The sequence below is a fragment of the Balaenoptera musculus genome, chromosome 12 (genome assembly GCF_009873245.2).
Source record: "Balaenoptera musculus isolate JJ_BM4_2016_0621 chromosome 12, mBalMus1.pri.v3, whole genome shotgun sequence".
NCBI classification, from domain to species: Eukaryota; Metazoa; Chordata; class Mammalia; order Artiodactyla; family Balaenopteridae; genus Balaenoptera; species Balaenoptera musculus.
In genome coordinates this window covers 44,100,435-44,119,649 of record NC_045796.1, presented here as the reverse complement: position 1 = coordinate 44,119,649, position 19,215 = coordinate 44,100,435, and the positions used below count along the sequence as shown (strand labels likewise).

Here is a 19,215-nt window from a genome sequence, read left to right as displayed (position 1 = left end):
CTAGTTGCGGCGACCGGGGGCTACTCTTTGTTGCGGTGCGCGGGCTTCTCATTGTGGTGGCTTCTCTTGTTGCGGAGCACGGGCTCTAGGCGCGTAGGCTTCAGTAGTTGTGGCTCGCGGGCTCTAGAGCACAGGCTCAGTAGTTGTGGTGCACGGACTTAGTTGCTCTGTGGCATGTGGGGTCTTCCTGGACCAGGGCTCGAACCCGTGTCCTCTGCATTGGCAGACGGATTCTTAACCACTGCGCCACCAGGGAAGTCCTCCAGCCACATCTCTGAGTCTCTGCATCTCTATGCCTTTTCCTAAACACATCACACAGTTTCATGTTCGGTACATTTGATGATGTTATTTCTTCCATGTGTTATTTCTTCCTCTATTTCTTCCCATGCTTTTCTGCCCCTTCTAACACACACACACACACACACACACACACACACACACACACACACACACACACACACACACACACACACACACACACACACGACAAAGCAAATCCAATGCCACTTACCCTAGAACCTCCTCTGATGTCCAGCAGCTCCAGTCTTTCCCTCGTGTGGACTCACGTTGTTTTTCTAAGCCTTCAGTGGAACACCAATCTCAGGTTGAGATCATTATTTTAGCTTCTCTACCAGATAGGGGGTTTCCTGAGGAAGGAATTGCATTTTATTCATCCTTCGCTTATCCTCTGTTGCTTAGCATAGTCTTACACAGGCAGATGCTCAGTCAACGTTTAATGAGTCTGGCTGCATGTAGCTTGATCTTGGCAAACTTTATATATTTAAAAATCTATAAGCTTATAAATTTGAGTGTCTTTTTTCACACTGTAGGAAGATTTACAGTAAGATTCCTCTATCAATAAATATCCCCTCCTCATTTAAAGAAAGACTTGGTTTACCTAAAATTTTCGGACTCTACTTATCATATAGAAAAGACCATGAAACAGTAAAGAAGGTGCCTGCAGTGGAGCGTTCATCTGTGCCGTACACTGTGCTTTGGTGCTCCAGAGTTACTCACTTAACCCTCGTAATAGCCCTGTAAGAGGGGGCCTTTTATTAGCCTCCACACATAAGGAAACTGAAGCTCAAAGAGGTCAAGTAACTTGCTTACAATCACTTAACTAGATCTGGGATTCAAGTCTGGGCATTTGACTCCAGGGACCCCACTTTTAAGCACTGTGCCATTCCCATTCAGGGTGACAAAAGCCATCTGATCCTGTGGCTTGTGCAGAAGAAGTGAGCTGTAGTTCTTGTTCGTTATTTGCTGAATGATGAACAAGAAATGGAGACCTCTGCAGGCCTTCCCCTAGGGGTCTGAGAACCAAATGGAGTTCGGAGAAATCACTCACATGCAGAGTGCTAGTATGAATTCAAGGTTTAAAAAAATGCATCTTAGTCAAAAAATTAAGGGAGACATCATGGTCAGTGAACCTAATTGTAGTCAGTTAAATTAGCTGTGTTGTGCTAAATGATTTGCACTGTAGAAAAGCCAGGAAGTTCCAGAATTGTTCTCTTACACTTCCTGTACTTCCACCTCCACCCCCAGTATTTTTTTAACCATTGTCAGTGACTTAGAAGTACAACGATATGAAGTCAACCGTTAATATTTATATTACACCAGGAACAAGAGACATGAGAAAAGTAGGAAATAATACTAAGTGTTTTGACTCATAATTGCAACAAGATTTCTGTGATAATGGTTTAGAATGATACTAATTGCAATATGCAGTATCTGGCATATTGCAGTAAGATCTAATCATTATGCCTTGCCTGTTGATTTTTTAAAAAAATTCCAAATAGAAAAAAATGCAAGATTGGCAGCCTCTATTTTATACATGGTTTATGTCTCACAGCCATATTATGGAGAATGCAAAATTCTTAGGACTTTTAATGATAAAACAAAAGCCTTTGAAGGAGCTTATGGAAAGTTGTTTTGAGCCTCAAGCACCCCAGAGGTGCGTTCTCCTCTATGACTGAGGCTACTTTGGTGGAAATGCTTGAGAAGGACTGATTTTTGTTTGTTTTGCTTTGTTTTGCCTTTTATGCCAAGGTAGAATACAGAAAGAATCGTAAACTTATAAAAAAGGTTATATCAGCCAGAAAGTTCCATGCTAGATGTCTCATTAACATAACCATAATCCTCAAGGAGAAAAAGTATTGGCCTTCTCCTCCTCCACCTCCTCCACCTCCTCCTTTTCCTCAAACACTTTCCCAGAGATGCACTGTGATTCATTTCAGCAAATTGCCGTCTTTTGTTGGGAGAGAAGTAATGGCCTAGGTGGGTTCTGGTGTGAAAGCGCTTCTTGACCTGAGTGCCTAGCCCCAAGTAAAGCCGCACCTTTGTCTAGGAATCCGCCTGGTTCATTTATCATCTGTCACTGATTTTTGTCTGGGAACCAGAGACCAGAACTCTCCAGGGATACCACTTACATTCTTACGTGACTATGGTTTTAATGACACAGTCCAGGAATATCCCTTTTTTATGCTAATTTCCCTCCTTTTCAAAGAAAATGGCCCTGAAAATTCTGTAATTTTGTACAGTGACCTATTGCAATTAGCAAGCAAGGACAAACCCTGCCATTTGACTGCATAGAAAATAAAAATAAAGAAACAAAAGGAAAATGGACACAAGTCCAGTGGCATTTGCAGCTTCAACATTTCTGGAGACTGTTTTATCAGCACGCCTCTGCACCCAGATCTGGGCCGTGCCAGGTACCACTTTCCCGGCAGCTGGCTGATGGTGTGCCGAGTGGTTGGCTCTGCCAGTGGCTCTCCCAGGGAGCATCACTTCGTCTCATTGGCACGTTCTTATCTGTCATGAGAAATTAAATGTGTGCTTAAGATGGTGCTCGTAAGGCTAATGAAGGTTTTTAGGAGTTTTTTTATTGTTGTTCAATTTGATTTATGACAGATCTCTCAAGACTTAGTTTTTTATTTGCTTTCTGTTTTTCACCACTGGTTATGGAGAGGGATGGGTCTCTTTGATTTCTTTTAACAGCACGCATACCATTTTTTAAACACATCTTTTTCACAGATGAAACAATAACTTAGTGTCATCAGTTTCAACATCAAAAGCATAGACCCATCTGTAATGACTTGGAACAGTTACTAAACAAAATATTACCTTGTAATGTCTGGAGACTTAGGCAGACAGGCCATGGAGAATGCAGCAGGAGGATAAATTGCTGCACAGATTGTCAGATTGCCAGAGAATCCAGAGGACTGGCTCCAGGCAGGCAGTTCATTCTTCCTTGTAGGACAGTTTGCTTTTATTCACATGTGGGAAGATAAAGGGTTTCCCTTCTCAGCTGCTCATGGAACAGGGGATGTGTTGAGAGGAACTGGCCTACTGTGCTCAAAGCAGGCAGCGCCTAGGGTTCCTGGCCCTTTATTCCTTTTGTCCAAGGAATCAGTCCATTGTCTGCTAGCTCTTGGTCTCATGTCTGGTGCCAAATGCCACATGCTATTCCATTTGGTATCATTGATGGCTTTTCCCACAATCCAGGGTGACTCACTGCATTCCACAAAAGGTAGAGGATTTATTTTTTTGATTTTTCTGCCTACTTGATGAACTGCCTTTCTGCTCTCTCCCAATCTGGTGGGAATTTGAGACTACGAAGATGGAACCTGCTTCCCAGACAAGGATAGAGGTGAGGAGGAAGGTCATTGTTAGACAGCAAGTCCAAGTTCTATGAAACATAGCACTGCCAGTTGTGAAGCAAACATCTATGCAGACTGTGAGTCTTACTTTTAGGTTAGAGGTCTTAAGAACCACTCAAGAAGGTTTGGGGTTCAGTCTGACTGTGAATTGAAACAGGTTTACCAATCTAGGAACACTGCACAGGATGGCAAATATAACCACGGTCAAAGCTAGAAGTCACCTCTGAGCTCTTATTTGGGTTTCCAATGGCATTGTGCATGTTCAAATACAGGTGTAGATCCTTTTAAAAAATTGGGACAGAGAGTACTAACAGTAAATATATCTTTGGGGCAGGTGTGCGTGGTGAAAGGCTTTCATAAGAAAAGATATCCTCCTCCAGGGGGTCTGCTGAAAACTGAGAGCATTGCTTAGGACAGACTCCTTTCATGGTTTCCCATTAATTATTTTTCCCTCTCACTGCCAGTCACATTTTTCTATTTTCATCTCTTTTTCCCTTTTAATTCTAGGAATGCAGTTATTAACTTCTAGTCTGTGAAAAGGAATCTTTATCTGTCAGACCTTCAGACAGGCAATAATTTGGGTGTTTTGTCAAAGGTGATACCGCAGCCAACCCTCAGCATCAGTTCCCCACCCTGGGCTACAGCTGCCTCCTGCTGTTGTGATGGCTGTGCCCTGATGAACCTGTCAAATAACTTTTAATGGTGGCATTTGTATACACAGGGCATACCCTGTCCCTGCTAGGGTTTAGTTACGTTTTTGCAGCACATCAATGAAAATGTGAGAGGGATGGTGCCTGTGGGGTAACGGTGATTAAAGTGTGTGTGTGTTTCCATTTTCTTTCTTTGAACTTCTTCCGGAAATGTTTACCTACCATGCCTACCATGACTTTGGGAGGATGCAACCAAATTAGAGTTTTACTATATTTATGTGGTTTTGATCTAGGAAATTGTATGTATTGTACAACAACTTAGTGTAATGGCATACACTCTTACCTATTTGTGTAAAATATTTATAATTTTGCAACATTTCCTTTCAACTGTTCCATAAAAATCTTAAAAAAAAATTCCAGTTATTCAACCACGAGAAAGAAGAGCATCCTGTCATTTGCAACAACATGGATGGACCCTGAGCACATTATGCTAAGTGAGATAAGCCAGGCAGAGAAAGACAAGTACTGTATGATCTCCACTTACATATGGAATCTAAAAAAGACAAGTTGGTAAAAACAAAGAATGAAATGGTGGTCACGAGGGGATGGAGGGTGGGAGAATAGGACACATGTTGTTTAAGGGTACAAACTTGCAACGAGTAACAAATAAGCCCTAGAGATTTAATGCACAGTATAGTGAATATAGACAACAATATTGTATTATAATCATCAAACAAGAGACTAGAACTTAATTATTCCAACCCCTAAGAAGAAATGATAATTATGTAATGTGATAGAGGTGCTAATTATCCCTACAATGACCATCATATTAAATATATAAATGTATCAAATTAACATGTTGTATACCTTACATTATAGTGTTATATGTCAAATATATTTCAACTAAAAAAATTTCAAACAAGTTCTCACTGATTATCAATTTAGACTTTTCCTCACTGTTTTTGTTAGAACTCATTGGAATGCAAATAGAAGTTTAAGGAGAGATTGGTATGGTATCGTCATCATGATTTGGAGAAGAGTTTATATGTTGTTATTTCTTCTTGGAAGAAAGAAATATGTTTAGAAAAATATTCTGATTTATTAATAGCAACAAGTTACTAGTTATTTCATCTTTGTTCTTAAGTTTGCAAAGTAAGTATCTCACTTACCTGTGCAAAGAACAAATGAATTTGAAACTCATTTAAAACAAACTGAGAATCAGTTGGATAAGTCAAGCACAGTAATCTGACTCACTTTAATTTTGCAAAAATGCTTATCATTCTACTTTATTATACAAAAATGGATTTAGTATTAATTGCCTATCTTCCATGCTTGTGAGCACTCTTAAAGATCAAAAAATCCATATATCTACCACACTAATGATTTTCTTTTCCTTTCTTGCTTTTCCACACTTTTCTTGCTTACTTCTTCATGCTATTTTGTAATGACAGGATTAAATATTTTATGTATCTTTATAATCATGTTTGGTTTTTAAAAACAAGCTGTTGCAAATAGAAGAACATTTAACTTCATTTTGATTCAAACAATATTTGGAAAGCTGTCACACGTACAAGGTGTTTGAGATAGTGACGGATATAGAAAAGTCCCTAACCCCATGGAACATTGTCTAAAAGGAAAACAGGCATTATTTATTTGTTTGTTTGTTTGTTTTAATGTATTTATTTATTTAATGAGTACTTAACACTTTGTATCCTAGGTACCATTCTAAATAATTTGCAGGTATTAACTCATGTAAGTAATTGTATATGATGAGTGTTTCTAAAGAGAGAGATGATCCTTTTTATTTGGATTTCATTATAATTTAATAATAGGCAACAAATGAGATCTGGGGCATGTAAACACACAGCATTTCTCTCATTTTATCACATCTTCAGAACGTGGCACCTGGACAGGAGAGAAGAGAAATTTGATCCCTTTATCAGGAAAGGAAGGCTGAGTTGGGTTCACGATCTTCTGCATCTTTTAGCAGTTTGGTCCCTATGTTGACTTTGGCTGGTGTGACTAGTTGTACTCACATTGACTTGGAGTGATCTTTTTCTTCCCTTAACCTGATGTTGTCATTGTTGTTCCATTGACTCTTTCTATACTGTTCTATTTTGGGAGAAGTTGATGAAGAATACCTCTCTTCAAAATTGGCTTGCTAACCCCTATTTTTAGAGAAATTATCCTGTCTTGCATACTTGACTTTCAAGATGACAGTTTACAAACTAAACTTCAACTTGAGTATTCTTAGGAAGGTCTTTTTTTTTTTTAAGCTCCAAATCTAATTTTGTCTTTTTTAAAAAATTTATTTATTATTTATTTTTGGCTGTGTTGGGTCTTCGTTTCTGTGCGAGGGCTTTCTCTAGTTGCGGCAAGTGGGGGCCACTCTTCATCGCGGTGCGCGGGCCTCTCACTATCGCGGCGGCCTCTCTTGTTGTGGAGCACAGGCTCCAGACGCGCAGGCTCAGTAGTTGTGGCTCACGGGCCTAGTTGCTCCGTGGCATGTGGGATCTTCCCAGACCAGGGCTCGAACCCGTGTCCCCTGCATTGGCAGGCAGATTCTCAACCACTGCGCCACCAGGGAGGCCCTAATTTTGTCTTTTGAAAGTTCATAGAGCTTCCTATTGCTTTTCAAGCAACGTATTCTAGAAACAGTATGTTATACTCTTAATTGTATAATTTATACTGTGGTATTTCAAAAGCCTTTAGAAATTATTCTGCTTTTTTATAAACTTCATTTTACAAATCAAAATAAATTATATGAGTTAACCAGAAGTTGCTGTTAAGAGTGGTAAAGAAGAGAAGAGAAAGAGGAATGTGCAAATTGCATGAGAATAAGATTTTTACCCTGTATTGGACAGTCTTTTAATTCTAGAACTTTCTTTTTCTTTACACTTTTTTAAAAACTTGAAGTATAGTTGATTTACGATGTTGTGTTAGTTTCAGGTGTACAGCAAAGTTATACATATATATATTTTTTTCAGATTCTTTTCCCTTATAGGTTATTACAAAATATTGAGTATAGTTCCCTGTGCTATACAGTAGTGGAACTTTCTTGGAAAAAGGGAATTTGTGAGTTTCTTTGAGCAAATTTAGGAGATATCATTTTTGTGATAACATTTTCTTTACTACCTGTCTTAGTCTCTCCAGGCTGCTATAACAAAATATCACAGACTGGGTAACTTATGAACAATAGACATTTATTTCTTCCAGTCTGGAGGCTGGGAAGTTCAAGATCATGGTGCTGGCAGATACAGTGTAGTGGATGGTGAGAGCACCCTTCCTGGTTCATAGCCATCTCCCTGTGTCTGCACATGCTGGAAGGGGCAAGCAAGCTCACTGGGGCCTCCTTTATAAAGGCACTAATCCCATTCATGAGGGCTCTGCCCTTGTGAAACTAAGTACCTCCCAAAGGCCCCACCTCCTAATACTGTCACATTGGGCATTAGGATTTTAACATATGAATTTGGTTGGGACACAAGCATTTAGATCATACTTTAAGCAAATTTAGGAGGTCCCTAGAATATCACTTTTGTGATAACATTTTCTTAACTAAATATATTTGATTTTTGTTTGTTAGTCGCCTTCTTATAAAAATCGAAACCTATCTCTTGTGTTGTTCACAATTAACTAGTTCTAAGCTATTGCTTATCTAGAACTGGCCACTTCCCCCATCTTGTTTCTCTGTATAATCAAGTTTACAATCAGTCACTAATTCTTAGTCTCAGTATGAAGCAAAATTTCAGTTGGGTAAAGATTATAATCTTATGTGTATGCGTTGTCTGGTAAATTTGCCATTTAAGGGGAAAAAATGTATATACCAATTCTTTGTACTGGTCTAAATTTTGAAATGAGCTACAAGTGTGCTTTGTTTTTAGGTCCGTATTGTGGAAGCATGACTGTGCCCAAAGAACTTTTGCTGAACACCAGTGAAGTAACTGTTCGCTTTGAGAGTGGATCCCACATTTCTGGGCGGGGTTTTTTGCTAACCTATGCCAGCAGCGACCATCCAGGTACAGCAGAAGGACCAACATAAATCTGTAAACCTTTTTCTGTCTTAGAATTCCTCTTGCTAGTCACCATCTCTGGACAGAACTGTGACCTCAGATCCAGAATTAAGATGTGAGGGAAGAGAGGAATGCAGTGTCTTTGTAAGTAGTTAGGTCTGAACTGAATACTTTCATAGCCCATGTTAGATTGATCCGCTGACTTATGTGGGAGAGGGTTGATCTCATTTTCCTAGAAACCATGGATTGTGTATCTTTGGGGCTACCCTCCTGACCCTCCTAAGGTCTGGCTATTCTCTGGAGCTCTCCACCAACCCCTTGGTTAGCTTAGGGGACAAGCCTTTTAACCAGCGACACCCCCACTCCATACACACCACTGCACCAGCATGGGAGCATGCGAGTGTGAGGAGGAGGAAGTCACTGTCACCAAGTGCCCTACCCATCCAGCTAGCACGTGAGCAGGAGAGAAGGAGAGCATGAATATTGATGGAAAGGGAAAGTGTGGCCTCCCATCCAGGCCTCGAACTCCAGAGTAATTTCCATGCAGCCCAGGGTCTGCCAGGGCCACAGAGGTGCCCAGAGTTTCTGCTGTCAGGCCCCTCCTGCGGAAATACTCTGGGAAGGGGGTACCCCATTCATTTCTCACTCAGCCAATCAGATCTGAGCAATATCCTAGCAGGCCCCTGCATGGCCGGTATTCAGCATATGTTTCTCCCTAAGAACAACTGAAAAGATTAAGGAAAGAAAGAACTTCTGCAGCAAGTGCGGAATATTTTGGAAACTATACTAGGTCCCTCTAAAAGCACCAAAATCCACAGTATCTTAGAGTGTCCATTGCTGAGTATTAGTTCAGTTCTATAAATTGCTCCAGAGAGCACACTTCTTTTAAGTCCTTGGTCCTCATTGATCAAAGCTGATAGGCTCTTTGTGTTCTCACTAAACGCCTGGCCCTGTGGTCGCTCGATTGCCACTAGCTAAATTGTTAAATTAAGATGTTCCTGAACCTTCTCTGTGAACCACATTGGGCTCTTGAAATTGTTTTCCTCCTGCCAGGGGAGGTTATACACATGACCTTTGTAGGTATGTAGTGAATAGTAACTAACCAGTGTTGGGTTTTTTGTTGGAAATAGATTCTGTTATTTCACTGGATAAATACCTGAAGAACCATCATTGATGGTAGAAAAGAAAAATGAAGGGAACTGATGAAATCCTGGGGATAGTGTGTCAGTTTTTATTTATTTTTAAACAGAAAAGTTCAGATAACTAGATAACGAATAAATACTTCTCAAAAACTGTTTCATTTTAAAAGAAATCTTTAGAGCTGATTGCAATTATCTTTATTTATGACAGATTTAATAACGTGTTTGGAACGAGCTAACCATTATTTGAAGACAGAATACAGGTAAATACAGTGTCCTAGCTGTGCTGCAGTCATTTGTTGCTGAATATTTTGTTTTCCTTGACATTAAACCAGATAAAGTACCTTATTTGTACTTAATTTAATTTTTTTAAAAATCATCTATGTTGTAACTAATCAGGAATATTTGAAATGGTTTCTTATACAGCAGAGATCAGCAAACTTTCTGTCGAAGTCCAGATAGTAAATACTTCCGGTTTTGCAGGCCGTGCAGGCTCTTTTGCATCTGTTCATACAGTTTCTGTTGCCTTTGTAGTGCAGAAGCAGCCGTGGACAGTATATATGCGAACGAATGAGCATGGCTGTGTTCCAATAAAACTTTCTTTATTTAAAAAAAAAGAAAGGCGCTGGCTGGATTTGGCCCATGGGTCACAGTTTGCTGACCCTTGAGTTCTACTCTAGTACCAATGAGCCAAAATGGAGTCTAGAGTGCATTTTTTTACCGGGCCAGCATTTGGGAGTGACTTTTGTGATTCTGGAGGAGGTTCATTTTCTCTTTCCCACAAAAAAGAGACCTACTGAGAATAGGAGATGAAAATTTTCATCCCAGCTTTACTTTAACTGGAAAAATGACTTAATCTCTTAGATGTACGTTTTCTCTCATCTGTAAAGTGAAAGTGTAGAGGGGGGTTTCTCAGCCTTGGCACTGTTGATATTTTGGATTGGATGGTTTGCTGTTGTGTGCATTGTGGGTATTTAGCAGCGTCCCTGGCCTATATGAGCCAGTCATGATAAATGTCTCCAGACGTTTCCAAAGGTCTGCTGGTGGGCAGAAATCACCCCTAGTTGAGAACCACTGGTCTAGAGGTCATTGTCAACAAAAACACTAATAACAACTCTAACTCCTTAGAGTGTTTTCTTAGTACCAGATACAGCTCTCTGGAGTTAGCATATAGATAGCTCATGTGAATGTTCCAGTATGCCGACCAGGCAGGTTCTGTTTTACCCCAGAAACAGAGGCACAAAGCAATTAAGTAACCTGCTTAGGGCTACACAATAAATGAGAATACCCCAAAAGTCAAGCTTAAGAGTCCATGGTCCTATCCATCTGATATTCTAATAAATGAGATTCTTTTATATGCAGAATCAACTCTAGTGTTTACTAATATGAAGGCCAGTTGAGAAAAGACAAAAATGAAAATGACCAGTAATTAAATGTTGCCCTTAAAGTTGCTGTTCATCCATTGCAGACATTCAGCAGCATTTTCTTTCCAGCCATACATGTACAGTCCTAGTGGTGACAGGGCCTCTGGGCATCAGTAGTCATTTCCTATCCTCTTAGAGAAAGGAATATATTCAGCCCTACAGTGTGATGTATGGTGTCAGATCATCTAAGCTGTAGCCCAGCCTATTTGTAGTGTTTAGTTAAAGATGAGGTATGATGACTAGTACAGGGCCATAATCCTTCATCCATAATTGTGAAATGCAGAAAGCTTTAAAAGTCAAAAGATTTTTGTAACTCATTTGGTGGCAGTACCTGATTAATGTGACCTTAAATTCATCTGACAGCAAAATTGGACTAAATTAAACATGAGGCTATTTTGTCTTTATGTATTTGACCTAATATGACTATCCATATATTTGATACAGAGATATTAATGTTTTGATTAATATTTGCAGACCTCAGTGGAGTCGTACATCATATACATTATTGGCACTGTTTTACTTTTCTAAAATCCCCCAAATTCTGAATTCTGAAATACATCTGGCTCTAAGGGCTAGGATAAGGAACTGTAAACCTGTAATAGGATTTCCATTATTTCTGTTTCCTAATTCCTTGATTATTGCTGTAGTGCTGGATTCCATTAGGTCAACGGGGAAGAATTATGAACCATTTATTTGGGTAGTTTTGATAATTAGATTCTGTTACACATCTAATTTGCTAAGTCAGCAGGAGGAAACTGAGAGGAAATGAAATAAAAGCAACTGCTATTTTGGAATCTGCTTGGGCTGGTACATTCTTCTTGAACAAACCAAGCAAACATTATTATAATATGGTATATATAGAAACAAGGGCCTATGGCATTCATCTTTAAAGCTGTCAATGTTCACATAATATTTTGAGTTTCCTTTTGCACGTCTTTTTAGGTGTACGGTTGTCTCTCATGGCCTATTAATATGTTGATGCTTGAAGGAACTACAGAAGAGGAAACTGAATTTAAGAGGGATTATATGCAATATTCGGGGTCACACAGCTAGTTAGGTAGTAACAGAGCCTGGGTCAACACACCCTAAGCCACACCCAACCATACCATATGCCATGACATGTTTCTGAAAAATTTCTTGAAAAATGACTCTTAAGTAAGTGAAATCCTAATTTTAAATATACCTCTTTTAGTCAAATAGAAACAGAAAGTAGTTACTGGGGGCTGGAGGTTAGGGGAAATAGGGAAAGGTTGATAAAAGGGTATAAACTTTCAGCTATAAAGATGAATAAGGTCTGAGGATCTAATGTATAACATGGTGACTATAGCTGATAACACCATATTGTATAATTGAAATTTGTTGAGAGTGGAACTTAAATATTCTCACCAAAAAAATATATATACGTACGTGTGTGTGTGTGTGTGTGTGTGTGTGTGTGTGTGTGTATGAGGTGATGGCTGGGTTTAACTAACTAGATGGGAGGAATTCTTTCACAATGTATACGTATATCAAATCATCATGATGTACACTTTAAATATTTTACAATTTTTTTGTCAACTGTACCCCAGTAAAGCTGAAAAAAATATACACCTTTTTTCTGATTGCAAAAGTAATTTATAACTAATGTAGACCATCACTCTCCAGGCATTTAAACTTGACTAATTCAAATTGAGGTGTGCTCTAAATATAAAATATACTGCAGATTTTGAAGACTTATTTTAAAAAAAAGACTGGAAATATCTTGATAATTTTTCTGTTCATTACATGTGGAAATGATACATTTTGAATATATTAGGTTAAATAGAATATATGAGTAATATTAATATTAATTTTGCCTGTTTCTTTTGATTTTTTTAATGTGGCTACTAGAATATTTAAATTAACATGTATGGCTTCCATTATGTTCCAATTGGGTAATGCTATTAGAGTGAATCCAAATTTACACAGTTAGTAACACAGAAAGTGATAGTTTCTCAAACTCCTACACTCAGAGAGAGAGAATCCAGAGATATTCTTCCTTGTTTTCTTTTTATCCATAGAAAACATAAATTGTTATTTAAACATTTCTTTTTATAAAAACAAGATTATGCTATATATACTGTATTTAGAAACTTTACCTTTTTACTTAACATTTCTTGGACCTCTTAAAATCAGTTAAGATGCTTTAGGGCAGCTCATTGTTTAATAGAGTTTATAATGAATTTTGATATAAAACAAAAAATTGTGTAAAACTTGCCTTCAGATGAACATTTTAGATAAATCTGTATTTTCACAAATCAGGTTTCTGATTTATCATTAAAGAAAGATATTCCTGCATGTTGTATAGAGGAGAGAAAATACTTTTAAGTATAATTTCACACTTTTTAATTTAAGTATGACCTAATAAAATATAAACTCTTTATTTTTTTTCCAGCAAGTTCTGCCCAGCTGGTTGTAGAGACATAGCAGGAGATATTTCTGGGAATGTGGTGCATGGATATAGAGATGTAAGTAATTGAGGGTAATTTTATGGCAGGGAGGAAATTAAAAAGAGTTAGTGCTTGTTGCTCTGCCTAAATTCTTTACAAAGTAAAGTCAAATAAGATATAAAACTTTGTAGATAGATGCACAGTTGTCTTTTCTGAGAATAAATGAAATAAGTATAAAAACCAAGGTTATTCATGCATTCATTCCTATTTTTAGCATTTCCAGTTAAGCACACTATAAATGAAATGGTAAACAAAACCCTTTATATTATTTATATTATATTTATATTAATTATACGTAAGGGTATAATTCCATCCAATTTTTATAAGAGATCATCCTTTTGTTATAATTTATTTCTTTATTTTAATGCTCCAATTGATTCATGTAATACAGCCAAGGACATGAATATTTTACATCACAGAGAAGTGACATTGTATCTAGGACCAGTGAAGCCGTATGCCCTGCTCATATATATTATTCCCCTCCCTCCTTGCACTCCAATTTCTAATGCCTATTGAAACTCTCTGGGTGATATAAATTGTTCCCAGAAAAAAATAAATTCACAAGAAATCATTTTTCCAAAGTATATATCTTATATCCAGATACACAATCCTTCATTTCTTACTGTTTACAGATTTCTATCCTGGAAATCTGATATCTGATTTTTAAAAATTTGCTACTCAAAATAGTTGGGTTTATAGCTTATGGGAAGGGGCTTCAGTTATTAGAAATGTGAAAATCTATATAGTGATGGAACTTTTCTAAGAGTTCTTTATGCACGGAGAAAACATACATGTTCTAGGAGATGGATCATACATCTCCAGCAGGAGGAAAAAAACTTGGCTTTAATTTTGCTTTCAGTACATCCTGACTCTGGAAGCAGCAGGTTTTGTGATTTTGCTCTTTGTTTCCTTTTTCTTGTGTTGTCTTAATTTACAAGATTGACACAGGATATTTACTTGGCCTAGAAACTGAATCTTAAAATGATTTATACTACCTCAATTTGAAAATATACTCGGCACAGGCTGAAGTCCTAGATGACTTCAGGAAATTAAACAAAAGAACTAAAAAGTTGAGGTATAGTTTTCTCCCCCAGCAATATAAAGTTTTAATTTATTATTTTCCTGTCCTGTGTAAGAAACTTAAGAATTATATGCAGAAAGAGAAATAGCATTGTTTCTTTCTTGCTTTATTTGTTGATCTCACCTCCTCTTGACAGAGCTCTCTTTTTCAGAGTAACAGGTTAATGGTTTCCTGGGTGGTAGGTCTCAGTACGTGATCTGGAAGTGCTAACAAACAGGTTTCCTATTTGACGCACTAACTGGTTTTACACCATTTGCTTCCAGTATGATTTCATCTGGAGGGAAAATTTGTATTTTGAAAACTAATCTCTTCAAAGAAGTCTGATTAGTGTCTTTTTTTGGTATATGTTGATACTGTGTGTATATTAGATATCTATTGCTACATGACTATTACCAAAAACTTAGAAGCTTGAAACAACACATGTATTCTCTCTCATGTTCTGTGGGTCAGGAGTTTGAGCGTGGCCTGCTGAGTTTGAGTGAGGGACACTCACAAGGGTGTATCCAAGGTGACACAAGGGTGTCAGTGGGGCTGCAGTTTCATCTGAGGCTTGACTAGGAAAATATTTGTTTCTAAGCTCACATGGTGTTGGCAGCATTCAGTTACTGATGTATTGTTGGATTGAGGACCTCAGTTTCTTCCTGGATTTTGGTTGGAGGCTGTCCTCAGCTCCCTACCATGTGGACCTCCCCAACATGGCTACTTGCTTTTTTTTTCTTCTTTCTCCCTCTGATTATTTTCTCTCTGCCATCTATGTACCATCTTTATTTTTTTTAATTTTATTGATGTATAGTTACTGTATAATATTATATGTTACAGGTGTACAATATAGTGACACAATTTTTTTTTTTAACATCTTTATTGGAGTATAATTGCTTTACAGTGGTGTGTTAGTTTCTGCTTTATAACAAAGTGGATCAGTTATACATATACATATGTTCCCATATCTCTTCCCTCTTGCATCTCCCGCCCTCCCACCCTCCCTATCCCACCCCTCTAGGTGGTCACAAAGCACCGAGCTGATCTCCCTGTGCTATGCGGCTGCTTCCCACTAGCTAGCTATTTTATGTTTGGTAGTGTATATATGTCCATGCCACTGTCTCACTTTGTCACAGCTTACCCTTCCCCCTCCCCATATCCTCAAGTCCATTCTCTGGTAGGTCTGTGTCTTTATTTCCATCTTGCCCCTAGGTTCTTCATGACCTTTTTTTTTTTCCCTTAGATTCCATATATATGTGTTAGCATACGGTATTTGTTTTTCTCTTTCTGACTTACTTCACTCTGTATGACAGACTCTAGGTCCATCGACCTCACTACAAATAACTCAATTTTGTTTCTTCTTATGGCTGAGTAATATTCCATTGTATATATGTGCCACATCTTCTTTATCCATTCATCTGTCGATGGACACTTAGGTTACTTCCATGTCCTGGCTATTGTATATAGTGCTGCAATGAACATTTTGGTACATGATTCCTTTTTTTTTTTTTTCCAAAAAATTATTATTATTTTTTTTTTCTTTTTTTCTCACATACACACACTGTATTTTATTTTTACAAGAGATAAATAGACTGACACCAAGCCTTGTACATGGATGACCACAACAAAAGCAACAATGACTCCAATTACCAAACATGAAACACACTCATACTATGTCATAATATTGACATTCAGTCCAGTAATCCTCCACGGTACATGACTCTTTTTGAAATATGGTTTTCTCAGGGTATATGCCCAGTAGTGGGATTGCTGGATCATATGGTAATTCTATTTTTAGTTTTTTAAGGAACCTCCATACTGTTCTCCATAGTGGCTGTATCAATTTATATTCCCACCAACAGTGCAAGAGGGTTCCCTTTTCTCCACACCCTCTCCAGCATTTATTGTTTGTAGATTTTTTGATGATGGCCATTCTGACTGGTGTGAGATGATATCTCATTGTAGTTTTGATTTGCATTTCTCTAATGATTAATGATGTTGAGCATTCTTTCATGTGTTTGCTGGCAATCTGTATATCTTCTTTGGAGAAATGTCTATTTAGGTCTTCTGCCCATTTTTGGATTGGGTTGTTTTTTTGATATTGGAGACTCACAATTTTTAAAGGTTATACAACATTTATAGTTATTGTAAAATATTGGCTATATCCCCCATGTTGTACAATATATCCTTGTAGCTTATTTTATACCTAATAGTTTGTACCTCTTAATTCCCCACCCCTATATTGCCCCTCCCCTTAGATTCATTTAGATAGGTTCTTATTCTCCCTATTCAGAAACCTTGAAGGTGTCACCACCGCCTACAGGATCAAGTTTCAATTGCTTAGGCTTTTAGGCTTTTGCTTTTTAACCAAAGCCAGCAATGGAGAGTTTCCTAACCAGGGAGTCTCCCAGCAAGACAGGTTATAATCTTATGTAATGTTATCATGAGAGTGCTGTCCTATCACCTTTGCCATATCCTATTAGTTAGGAGAAAGCCACAGCTCCCACCCCCGCCTAAGGGGATTACACAAGGGGAGAATACCAGTAGGCAGAGATCATGTGGGTTATCTTAGAGTCTCTCCTCCTCGAGGGTGTCTTCCTCTTAGGGAATATGTTCAGTTGTAACAAGTCTTTTCTGGAAGGGTCTTTGCAAAACCTAAGCATATCCTCTTGGTCAGGATGACAGAATCTGTAAAACAAGTTACTAGAGAAGCTGTTGAAGAAGCAGATGCTCTGTCACAGGGAAGAAATGGGATGAATTGAAGAGTAATTAGAGAAAAAGAATTGGTTCATTCTGTGTTGTTTCAAAAGGCAGAACCAGGATCAGGGAGGCCAATTTCTGTGGCATATAAGGAATAGCTGAACAATGCAAAATGGGATAGGATGTCTCAAGGGACAGTGAGGCCCTAGTCACTGGAAGTGTCCAGTGTAGAGGTTACAGCCGTTCGTCAGGGCGGCCTGTATGTGTATGGAAGGTGTTGTGGGTGGAGAATGGGACAGTCTGTCGGGAGGTGTCAGAGAAAACTTTAAAGATCTTTTAGAGTTCTGAAGATGCTGTGAGTCTGTCTCCTTGACTGCTGAATTAAGGCATCTTATGGTGTAGACTTACCATGCCGGTTAAGAACCATGGGCTTCTCTTTAAGCTCTGCCTCACCTGGAAACCAGAAATAAAAAGCCCCCAGAACAGGTTTTCTCTTGGCACCCTCTCCCAAGCCTGCTGACTGTACCATCTGCTTTTAAGTGGAACACATCCCTTAACTCACTCATTTCAGTAATTCTCCATTCCCCCAAAAATGTTCAAGGAGTATTGTAAATTAAAGGCAGACAGTGTAAAAAGTGTGCTCCTGGTTTAGGGGAGAAAGGGAGAGACCCAGTCCATCGCCTACGCCCACAACAAGCCAGAGGTAAGCACACTGTGTTGGTGAGTGATTGTCTCTGACTGATGACAATAGGAGTGATTTTATTTTTTTCCTATTTTCCAAAATTTCTGTAATGAATGTATTGCTTTCCTAAAGAAAATGTTATCATCATGGTAATTATGAAGACTGCAGCAACACTGAAACAATTCATAAGATAGAATGAGGAATATATTTTTATTATTTAACATTTGACCATCATCCCACCAACATTTTAATCTATTTATTTATTTATTTTTGGCTGCGTTGGGTCTTCGTTGCTGCACGTGGGCTTTCTCTAGTTGTGGCGAGCGGGGGCTACTCTTCATTGCAGTGCACAGGCTTCTCATTGCGGTGGCTTCTCCTGTTGCGGAGCATGAGCTCTAGGCACGTGGGCTTCAGTGGTTGTGGCACACGGGCTTAGTTGCTCCACAGCAGGTGGGATTTTCCTGGACCAGGGCTCGAACCCGTGTCCGCTGCATTGGCAGGCGGATTCTTAACCACTGCACCACCAGGGAAGCCCTCCAACAACATTTTAAACATGTGCTTTCTTCATGTTTTATTAAAGTCAATCTAAAACGTTTACTTTTTTTTTAACGTCTTTATTGATAAGTGCTTTACATAGTTGTGTTAGTTGCTGCTGTATAACAAGTGAATCAGCTATACATATACATATATCCCCAGATCCCCTCCCTCTTGCATCTCCCTCCCCTGCTTCTTATCCCACCCCTCTAGGTGGACACAAAGCACCGAGCTGATCTCCCTGTGCTATGCGGCTGCTTCTCACTAGCTATCTATTTTACATTTGGTAGTGTATATATGTCCATGCCACTCTCTCACTTTGTCCCAGCTAACCCTTCCCCTTCCCCTTCCCCGTGTCCTCAAGTCCATTCTCTACGTCTGCGTCTTTATTCCTGTCCTGCCCCTAGGTTCTTCAGAACCTTCGTTTTTTTTTTTTTTTAATAGATTCCATATAGATGTGTTAGCATACGGTATTTGTTTTTCTCTTTCTGACTTACTTCACTCTGTATGACAGACTCTAGGTCCATCCACCTCACTACAAATAACTCAATTTCGTTTCCTTTTATGGCTGAGTAATATTCCATTGTATATATGTGCCACATCTTCTTTATCCATTCATCTGGCGATGGACACTTAGGTGGCTTCCATATCCTGGCTATTGTAAACAGAGCTGCAGTGAACATTTTGGTACATGACTCTTTCTGAATTATGGTTTTCTCAGGGTATATGCCCAGTAGTGGGATTGCTGGGTCGTATGGTAGTTCTATTTTTTTTTTTTTTTAATTATTTATTTATTTATTTATTTATGGCTGTGTTGGGTCTTCGTTTCTGTACGAGGGCTTTTCTCTCGTTGCGGCAAGCGGGGGCCACTCTTCATCGCGGTGCACGG

General features: G+C 38.6%; 1 protein-coding gene across 1 annotated transcript in view; it reads left to right on the top strand.

Moving 5' to 3' along the window:
- The window catches only part of DCBLD1 (discoidin, CUB and LCCL domain containing 1), a 70,784-nt gene that overhangs the window by 26,604 nt on the left and 24,965 nt on the right, over positions 1 to 19,215 (top strand). Inside the window, exons 3-5 of the mRNA XM_036871824.1 lie at positions 8,191 to 8,325; positions 9,670 to 9,721; positions 13,296 to 13,368. Of these exons, the coding sequence (XP_036727719.1) occupies positions 8,191 to 8,325; positions 9,670 to 9,721; positions 13,296 to 13,368 (260 nt within the window). The remainder of the gene's footprint in view (positions 1 to 8,190; positions 8,326 to 9,669; positions 9,722 to 13,295; positions 13,369 to 19,215) is intronic.